The sequence below is a fragment of the Montipora capricornis genome, unplaced genomic scaffold (genome assembly GCF_036669925.1).
Source record: "Montipora capricornis isolate CH-2021 unplaced genomic scaffold, ASM3666992v2 scaffold_118, whole genome shotgun sequence".
Classification (NCBI taxonomy): domain Eukaryota; kingdom Metazoa; phylum Cnidaria; class Anthozoa; order Scleractinia; family Acroporidae; genus Montipora; species Montipora capricornis.
In genome coordinates, this window is record NW_027179882.1 from 12,501 (window position 1) to 22,500 (window position 10,000).

The following is a 10,000-nucleotide window of genomic DNA, read 5'->3' on the forward strand; positions in this document are numbered from 1 at the left end:
GAATGAGGAGAACAAATTGTCAAAACTCCCAGTTATTTTGTGAAATCGATAAATTGGCTAAAATATTAGGTGTTTCAAAAAGGGATGACCTAAAGTGGCATGAGCATGTTGAAAAAATTTCTGCGGAAGCCTCACAGAGAATTTATTTGCTTAGGCAACTTAAGAGCGCTGGTATTGACCGCATTTCTCTGATTCAATTTTACTGCGCATCTATTCGTTTTGTCTGGAAATATGCCTCTCAAGCTTTCCATTTTATTTTACCAGTCTATTTGTCTGATCAAATCGAGAGGGTTCAGAAGCGAGTTTTAAGGATTATGCATCCAGAAGTATCATATAGGAAAGCGCTGGAAGATACAAAAATTTTCAAGGGACCGAGAACTCCTGGCTATTTTGCTAAATTTTTCGCAAACCCCGTACACGTCACTAGATTTCGAAGAAATTTGGAATTAAAATAGTTCCGACTACAAATGCGTCGTCTATAAAAAGAAAAAAAAATAATAATAATAGTTAAAAAAAAAAATAAAATAATAATAATAATAATAATAATAAAAATTTTAAAAAAAATCTGAATTTTGGAAAAACTAAACAAGGTCTTACCAATGTAATATTAATTACAATCCCAGCAACTAGCTTTGTAGATAACTTTGTACATACAAGATCGAGCTGATCTGTCCTTATACGGGAAAAAGGACGCGATGTTAAGCGTGTTATTAAAAAGCACTGTAAGATCGATGCAACGGTAAAATTTACTAATACAAAATTTAAGCACCCTAGCGATGACATAACTTTGTAAACCCAAGTAGGGTTGGATTATGTAAATTATCTTTTTGGGTAAGATTGTTGGGCGTTCAGCATTTTGCTGTTGTCTTCCTGAAACATCATTAATATTATAGCTTGCGATACCTACTGGATAACCATTCTGTATGTGTGCTCAAATAGCATCCTTATTGCACTGGCTCGTTATATCACACCACACGACTGTACTATAAACTCAACGTTAGATGGTTGTGACTCGACTCTCAAAACTCAACTCGCTCCAAAAAAGAAAAAAACAAAAAACATCACGTGTTCTTATGACGTCATTCAAGAGTGGAAGGCACAGTTTGATTGCAATAAAAAAAGAGGCGAAAAAATACCATAACAACGAAAACAACTGTGCGGATAAGGTTGATTTTGTATTTCCTAGGTGTGAATACCATTTGGTATAAAGCCCCGTAAAAGTTTTCTTACGATAAACAGATGCTGATAAATTGTGTTGATTACGTTTAAGAAGAATATCCAGGAAATGGATTTGACTACTTTCCTCAAGTTCTTTCCTCAAATTCAATTGTGAATTTGATGTTATTATGGCAATTATCTAAAAACTGTAAAAATTGGTTGGCCATTGGCAAGATTAGATGGATCTTTTATGTCCAAAGTTATCTATAAATCTAGTTGCTGGGATTGTGATGAATTGAACAACGTCTATCAGCGAATTATGAAAAATCCATCTGTTGAAATTCTATACTAACAGCTGTTAAAGATACTCTATTTCTATTATTTTAAGTTGCAAAGAAAATTAATGAGCGAATTTTGCATAATGAATGAGTTTCCAGTAATCGGATCTCTGCTTCATACGCAAAGGGTTCTGGGATCGCCAGGGGGCAAAAATTGCAAGGAGCTGTAAGAAAATGTATAGCGAAACTTATTTCCACGTCCAAAAAAATGATTATCGGCAGGGATCAACGGATCCAAGCAATTTTGTCAAGCTTCAACTTCAAACAATTCGTGAAAAGCGTTATCTCCATATACTAGTTCTCTGTAGATCTGATCTTTGGAGCAGGTCTTTGAGGTTTACTCTCACAATCGGACTCTTCTATATACGAAGTTGGTCGGTAGGACATTCAGAGGTTCCGTAACCTCGTACAAAATGATTTGAACATACCTTTGTACGCATTGACACCTTGAGTTGGTCAGGATTAATAGCTCTAGCCAGTAGCCCACGACAAATGATATATGTTATTCGTGGGCGAGTAAAATCTTAGTATTTCAACGTGAGGAAGCATCTTCTGCTTTTCTGGGTACCACAATGACAGCACAATGATTGCCACTAGGCATATTTGCAATATTATTTGAATTGCTGAGTTTAGGAAAGCCAGCCCGCTATACATACGTAAATGCCTTTTAAAGGCCCATTTTCAACTGAGATCCCTAGCGCGCCCGGAGCATTTTTCATATATGAAAAATACGCCATTTTTCTTGTAGTCGTGGAATCGCTTTGATATCTTCTTCCATCTTGCAAATTAGGGCTTTCAAAGTTCCATCTTGAATCGTGTGCGAACAACAAACTATCGTTGTATCCACATCAGTAAATAGTTTTTAATTCTTACATGTAAGACGGTGAAAAACGTTACTTGAAAAGTTGATGCCGCCGAAGAAGCGGTCAAGAGGAAGGCCGAGTCTGCCCGGCTCTGCAAAGCTTATTCGACTTAGAGAGTCCGTGTATGATTTATGGAGGGCAAGGAAAACAACCATGGGTTTCGGCAACACTACAGACAGTGCTTTTGCAGAAATATTGTTGCATTGTTCCCACAATGGAACTGGAGACTCCGGGGAGATTTTTTCGAGGTGAGAATAATTATTTGACTGATTTTTACTTGAGATCCTGAGATATGTATGTAAGCGGTCTCATTTGTTTAAGGCATTATTCTATAATTGAAATGCGTAAAGTAAATCAGTTTTGGCCCATATTGATTATTAATATTTTGTTTATGTTTTATTTAGTGTTGAAGGCGAACAATTTCCTTCAACATCGATCAGGTAAGCTTTGTACCAGTTTTATACACAGACTCGATTTATGATTTTTCAATCTCAAATATTCAGCTGCAAATTTGTTTACTGTGTTCTTCACCAAATCTATGTTTTTCTTTTTAATAGTGTTTGTGAATGACTATAGCAGTGGCCTTCCAGCTAATTTGTCCATTCCAGTTCGTGCAGACGGCCCTGTGCCCAGATTTGCTTCCCCTTCAAAACAGATTGGAACGTCAAGTGCAGTCTTTGACAGGTACTATTTTTGATGGAAAAAATGTCAGTTATTAAAGGCATTTGGCACAGGGTTTTTAAAATATATATCATCAAGTTCATCAAGTTTCAGTAATCAGGGATAACAGTTATTGTTGTACAACTGAACATTGGGAAAAATCACAGTATGTGATTTATTCTTTTCTGTTGAAGGTTGGGTGGTGGGGGGAGAACAAGGCCATGTAGACAGACCATTGTCTTAATTGATTAGATGTATGATCTGTGTTTCTTATAGGCACACAAGTGTTCTTGAAAGCTACAATATAGTATGCTAACAAAATATGCTGACAAGAGAATGGCATTCGAGTAAGAAACTTAGAACTTACATTTGAAGTGACTCATATGCTGATGATTATTCATAGTGGACCGGCTCTTTTGAATTGATCATGTTAACTAGTAAGAGTTGTGTAATGTTAATTTGTAATCATAGCTGAAAGAGCCCCGTCTTTTGACTTGGTGTTTTTTAGGTATCCTTACTTCATCATGCGTATTATGCTGGCTGCCATCGACCACAATATGCATCTTTGTAGAGGGCAGCAACTGAATGCAGCTGGCGAGGAGCGTGGCCACAGAAAGTACTCCAAGCGCACACAAAAATTCCACGCAGAGACTGTCAAGGAAGAGAAAGCGTACTCCTATTTCCCCTTTTTCATGGCCAAAATGTTGAAGGAGCGTTGTCTTCTGGAGGGAAGCTTTTCTCAGAAAACTGATGACAATGTCTTCAACCCAAAGCAGATTGCTCCCACTATTGCCATGAAGGCAGCACCCTCCACTGAGGAATTGATGAAAGGGCCATCTCGTCTTGCTAAGCTGCCTTTGACAAAGTGGAACAGTTCAACAGGGGAAACAACTGATCGTTAATTTTATAGTTTTTCTTCAAAAATATTAGTATTGCACCTGTATTGATAAAACACATAGAAACATTGTTTCGTGGTAAATTATAGGAACATGTTTTAATACCACTGATCATAATGTCACTTTAGAAAAGTTATTTTTTGTAGAGACAGACTTTATCCAGCTTATAGTTGCATGAAATACAATTGGTTTAAATTTTTTGAATCATAAATTAGGGAGAAAATAACCCTGTTTTTTTAACACTTAGCATGCACCACTTCTAATGCAAAATGCTTTGTATAATTATTTTTTTCTCTTCCACCTTCCCCACCACATCCCCCTCCCTGTAGTTTGTCATTCTTTCTGGAATTCCCATAAAATGATTTCATTGCAGGCATTCTCCCCCTCATACTCTTATAATTGAATTAAACGTGTTTTCAGGCTTGTTTGTACCAAGTTGTGATCAAAGTTATTTAGGCTAAGGCAAGACATGAACTTTTTCAATACAGTTAATTTTAGTTATTTGCTCAAATATTATTTCTTACCCAGTAGTGTAGGAGGTTCTGGTAGCATTTCATAAAAGATACCCTCGTAAGACTCACCCCCTTGAAAATACTCTTCTCCATAAATATAATATGTTACTTGTTTCAGTGTTGGCCAAAAGAGGAAAAGACATATGAGATGCGTTTTCAGAATTTTATTCACTTACAAATACATGTATGGTTAATGCAGTTAGACACTTTAGTCGAAGATTTCTTGCATTTTCATCAAGCATAGAATAGACTTGTTCACAATACAAGTGTCAGTGAAATTGAAAAAAATATATGGGAGTACTTCTTATTTTCATAGAACTATTTAGCTGTTTCTGTATCCCATGTATTGACCATCTGCTGAGGGATACATTCTTCTTATTGACAATACTACACACGAGGGCACTACTCTCCTATTGCCTCTGCCGAGTTTGCCAAACCTCCACAAAACAAACTGTCTATAGGCAGCTTTCCTGAAACTCTCCATGGAGAAATTGAATTCATCCGCCCGTATGTCGCAGCGAGCCTTGATACAAACCTCAAGGATGTCCCTGTCTAGGCAAATATTGTTGAATGCCTGAAATCTTGTAATACAGGCCACCCTCTTACAACAAACATTTTCGATTTCATTCGGCATTGGCCTACACACATGGCATTTGCACCACTCGGGACAAGTGTCACCAGGACTTGGAAGGGGAGGTGGAGGTGCATTCTTTTCTTGAAGAAGATTCAACTGTATCTAAATACCTTTGCATGTACCGGTACACGTCATATAATTATTTTATTTATTTTTTGCAAAACTCTTCAGTCAAGTCAAAACAGTTTGTGACTAAAATGCTGTCTCGTTATTGAAGTGTCAAGCTGGTGAGAGTACATAGTGTGCTCGTACATAAATGGAAATTTCTCCCAGCGTGGCTTTTAGTAATGAACCTTGTGGTATGTACCAAGTAGTTTGAAGGACATTAAGGATAGTATGCCAAACAGTGTTGTCAATTATTGTGCATGGATAGCATGTCAAAAGTTAGAAAAACGTCTCATTAATAGGAGTTTCTACTTTCTTTGGGTATGTTATTCCATTTAGGCTCATTGCAACATGTTTCTTATGCGATTTGTAAAGTGGACTTTATACACTTCTACACACCTCGATTTGAGTCGCAGAGGATTGAACTTCTCTTGCAAGCTGTACTTCTCCATCGGGATCAATGGCGTCATGTTCGTTTTCTTGGGTATTCTTACGAGCCTAGGGAAGACACATCGCAATTTTAATCTTGATAAGTCTTCGAATTTATATGGGACAAATGAAATTACAAAAAGCTGTGAGCGATCATTCGCACTTACCTTGTTTTTGCATTTCGAATGAGGACATCTGCACCGAGTCGAGCAATTCTTGTTCGCCGCTTTACACAGACAGAAACCCTGACCTTTCTTTCGGGCACAGGCACATTTACAATTACATATCATCTGCAACAGCAAGCGAAAAGAAAATTTTTACACCAACAAATAATAGGAATGAAATTAGTACAATTTGAATCAAAATCAAATGGTTGCACGTGGCTTTACCGATCTGTCACATACCTCTTCATCTTCCACAATCTCCTCTTCTTCTTCGCTCCCCGCATAGATTCTTTACCCGTAGGCGTTGAATCCCACATGTACTTGCAAATCAATAGATTCGTCTGTTTCCATAATTACTAAAAGAAGGAACTCCGTACTTTCCTCGCACGTCGTGATGTATCTTGCTTGGAAAAGACCGGGCGACCGAATAGTCGACCAATCAGAGTTCGCCATTTAACAATAGCGAAATTCTAAAACAAAAACAAACGACTGCAAAGGATCTCGGATGAAAATGGGCCTTTAAAAGGCTTTTTTGAGTTATTTCCTCCAGATTTATACCCTATTTTTAAATATTTCAAGACCATTAACATTACGCTAGCAAGGAAGTTAATCAGCAAATTATATCTCATATTTCAAGGTAATTCAAACAAAAACATACACTTGACACGTATCAACATTGCCCAGATCGATTTCTGAATAAAATGTAGAAACAAAAGCGTTGATCTCTCTCCAAATTCGTTTTTTGGACGTGGAAAGAATTTTCCGCTATACATTTTCTTACAGCGACTTGCAATGTTGGCCCCCTGGCGATCGCAGTACCCTTTGCGTATAAAGCAGGGATCCGATCACTGGCAACTCATTCATTGAGGAAAAACCATCAGTTAGGCCTTGTTTTATTCTACAGTCGAGGACAAAATTGTTTACACATCGGCCCTTTCAACCCCCTATTCCGTCATTAGCTATCATTCTTAACTCTTTGCTAGGCTACCCAATTCTCCCCTTCCCCAAACAATGTTGTTTCGTAATAGACCAATTTCGATATATTAAAGTTCAGTCCTAAACAAAAGGCATCAGCTCGAGGCTCTGGGGAATAAATGTAAGGATTTGTATGAGTTTAATCCCCAGAGCCTCGAGATGATGTCTTTTGTTTAGGACTGAATTATTGGTCTATTCGTGTGATCTTTGACTACAAACAGACAAAATTGAATGGGGGAGGGGGTCGTTTGGAAAATGTAAAGCGTAGTACAAACAGGCCCGCTCTTTTAACCTTGAAAACTGCTGTACAGACACAATGTGTCAACTTATTTTGACGCCGATTGTAGATGCCATACCACGGTAAGAGCTTGCAGAGAACATTGACTGTCAAAAATATAAACTTTCGTGGTAGCACTTATCAGTGATCAAGTTTGAGCTTCCAATTGAATAAATTTGGCAGAAATGTAAGTATAACCCGTATGTACTCGTGTGGTGTTTTAGTCATGATCGCTTAATAGAGGTCGGACTGTAATAGATAACGTGGATTCAATGCGTAATGTGATAATGCGATAAGTGTCAAATTTGCGACCCATTGATAACGGCAACGGAAGCGATCGCATTACGAATAATTAACCTCTGTTGCCAAAAACCACCCAAGTAACCGGTCAGTGTAAAACGCAGACTGCAGACTGAGGGTAAAATGCAGACTGCAGACTGCGGGTTAATAAAATAATAATGAAAAAAGAGTTATAAGAGTGTTATTAGCCGTTTGTACTTTCACACTGAAACTCCAACACAGCTCCCATCGCTTTGGTTGCCCCACCGCATGTTTTAAATCCGGATTTTCATCGAACTCTGTAAGAATCGAAGCTGTTTGAATCCTTGTTGTTGTTGGAAAAAGGATAGTCTCGTTAAGTGAGTTGCTTTTAGGCAAAGAAGTCACCACCCCGTAATTCAACTGTCCATTTTGCTGGACTGAACAAAGTAATCGAGTAATTACCCAATAACTCAATTTATTTTGACACGCATGGCTACAATACCAATTAACAAAGACAGAGATAACGTGGATTTTGCAACCATTTAAGCCCCATTTACACGAGCAATTTTTCCTTGACAAGTGGACTTGTCAAGGAAAACTTGCCGACTGTACACATTAGCAAGTTTTCCTTGACAAGTTTTCCTTGACAAGTTTTCCTTGGTAGTGTAAATGAATAATATGACAAGTTTTCCTTGTCACATTTTCCTTGTTGTCCATCTACACGAGCAAATTTCAGACTTGACAATTTTTCCTTGTCAAGGAAAATCTAGCGCGCCAGATTTTCCTTGACAAGGAAAATTTGTCCACTATTCCCCATCTACACGAGCAATTTTTCCTTGTCAAGGAAAACTTGTCAAGGAAAAATTGCTCGTGTAAATAGGGCTTTAACGTTTCAATTCAGTCGGCTTAAGCCAGTATGACTGAGGTGTAAAAATTTCTTATTAGGATCCTTTCATTCGCTTTCGTGTACGTTATGTTTATCCTTTAGTTCACAAGTTCGTTTGTTTTGCGTCTGGAAGATGTAATTTTCAATTATAACCTCTCCCTAGGGGTTATCACGCATAGCTTAACCATTGAAATCCCCGCGTCCTAATTGCTCGGAATATATGAAATTCTTTGTGCATTTCGTTGCACCGAAAAAAGACAACCGAGATTATTCAGGTATTCGAAGTAATAATTGTTGGTTTTTCGATCGATTTCCCTCGATGTACCGGTGTGACAAATAATTTGGAACATTGCAATGCATCTGGAAGCGCAAAAACAAAGCACAGATGATTTCAACGCGTACGATCGCATCCCCAAAAGGTGCAGCGACCTGCAGTCATGATAATGTGAGTTGACAGATGTAAAACAGAGTTGTCTTTCAAACAATCTTTATTTTATCCTTTTGACTCGTTTTTTTATTATTAATATTTATTTTACCCTCAGTCTGCATTTTACCCCCGGTCTGCAGTCTGCAGTCTGCGTTTTACACTGACCGCCCAAATAACCGATTTTTCGACGGAAAATTCATCCCAGAGGATAAAACTATTCACTGGACATGTAATAAAGGCAAATATGTTCGAGCGAAAGCGAAAACAAGCGAATATTTTGACGGAAAACACAATAATGTGAGATCAAAGGAACATGTGGTGAAGACACGCAATTGCGGCATCGCTTCGACAATAATCTTACCTTTTCAGCGATTTTAACGCTTGAAATTCCATTCAATCCACCTGGTCCAAACTATTATCGCTGCCCTGCGAATCTTCAGTGTTCTACATAACAGCACACTTGGTAAAAGACAGCTCGACGGGCGACAGATTGTTGTCGATGTTGTCGCCTGTCTTGTTCAGTATCCAATTGATTTGCCATTATTGAGCTTCATAAGGGTATATTTTGTTCAAAGATCCACTAAAACGCCATTCGCGCTACATGACTTTCGACGCCATTGCCGGTTAAGTTAATCGTTATAATGTGTCCACCAGAGAAATCTACGCATTTCCCACTACCCTCTCGATCCTAAGAAAATACGCGCAGCAGGGCTCTATGCACAAAGACACCACTTAGCAGGGGAGTGACAAGCAAGACTTTTACCGACACGGAAAAAAAAAAAACTAAAAAAAATAAAAACGAGATGCTTCTGTGAAGCATACACTGGGTTGCCTGTGGTACGTGCTACAGAAAATCAGAAGGCACTGAATTGTGTGGTATTGAAATACAGCATTCCAGTCTCTGAAGAATAACAAATAAAAGAGAAGCGAGAAACATTGGCTTCTGGGCTGACATGTTGATAATTTTCAAGTTCCCTCACAACTTCTTTTTACCACAAGTGTGCCCTCTGAGCATCTGAAGGCTTTCTAATACTAAAGTTCACTGAAGTTAAGCCCTGCCGGGCGGGGTTAGTGTTTGGATGGGAGACCGAAACAATGTACCCCTCTTAAAACAGAAGCATCGGACCGAAAATACTATTAACTCTAACAAATGCGAACTCAGCAAGGTACAGATCTTGTTAGCTTGCTTTATGCAAAACAAATATTGATGAAAAAGCAAATAACTATTGATACACAGTTTTCAGAAAGAGCAGAAGGAAGTTTCCCGGACGGTCGATCGAGAATAAAATATTTACGACATCAAAACAACATTAATTTTGAACCGTGAATATAGAATATAAAAAGTTACGATCAGCGACAAACATTTTGGGAGATTTTTGCTACGTTCAAGTAAATTGCAAAATCGAAAAGTGACA

At 38.1% G+C, this 10,000-nt stretch overlaps 1 protein-coding gene across 1 annotated transcript; it reads left to right on the forward strand.

Moving 5' to 3' along the window:
• Positions 1-2,606: 2,606 nt before the first annotated feature.
• LOC138034382 (uncharacterized) lies at positions 2,607-4,423 on the forward strand. Its single transcript, XM_068881816.1, has 3 exons — positions 2,607-2,799; positions 2,917-3,043; positions 3,528-4,423. Exons 1-3 carry the CDS (start codon positions 2,652-2,654, stop codon positions 3,919-3,921), a joined length of 669 nt encoding a protein of 222 aa, XP_068737917.1. The 5' UTR covers positions 2,607-2,651; the 3' UTR covers positions 3,922-4,423.
• Positions 4,424-10,000: the final 5,577 nt, after the last annotated feature.

What these genes read in the sequence shown, in the direction of transcription:
- LOC138034382 (XM_068881816.1), top strand. Translation starts at nt 2,652, where the DNA reads ATGTATGTAAGCGGTCTCATTTGTTTAAGGCATTATTCTATAATTGAA. An exon ending in TTTCCTTCAACATCGATCAG is followed by an intron (nt 2,800 to 2,916) that starts GTAAGCTTTGTA and finishes TCTTTTTAATAG; the next exon opens with TGTTTGTGAATGACTATAGC. An exon ending in TCAAGTGCAGTCTTTGACAG is followed by an intron (nt 3,044 to 3,527) that starts GTACTATTTTTG and finishes GGTGTTTTTTAG; the next exon opens with GTATCCTTACTTCATCATGC.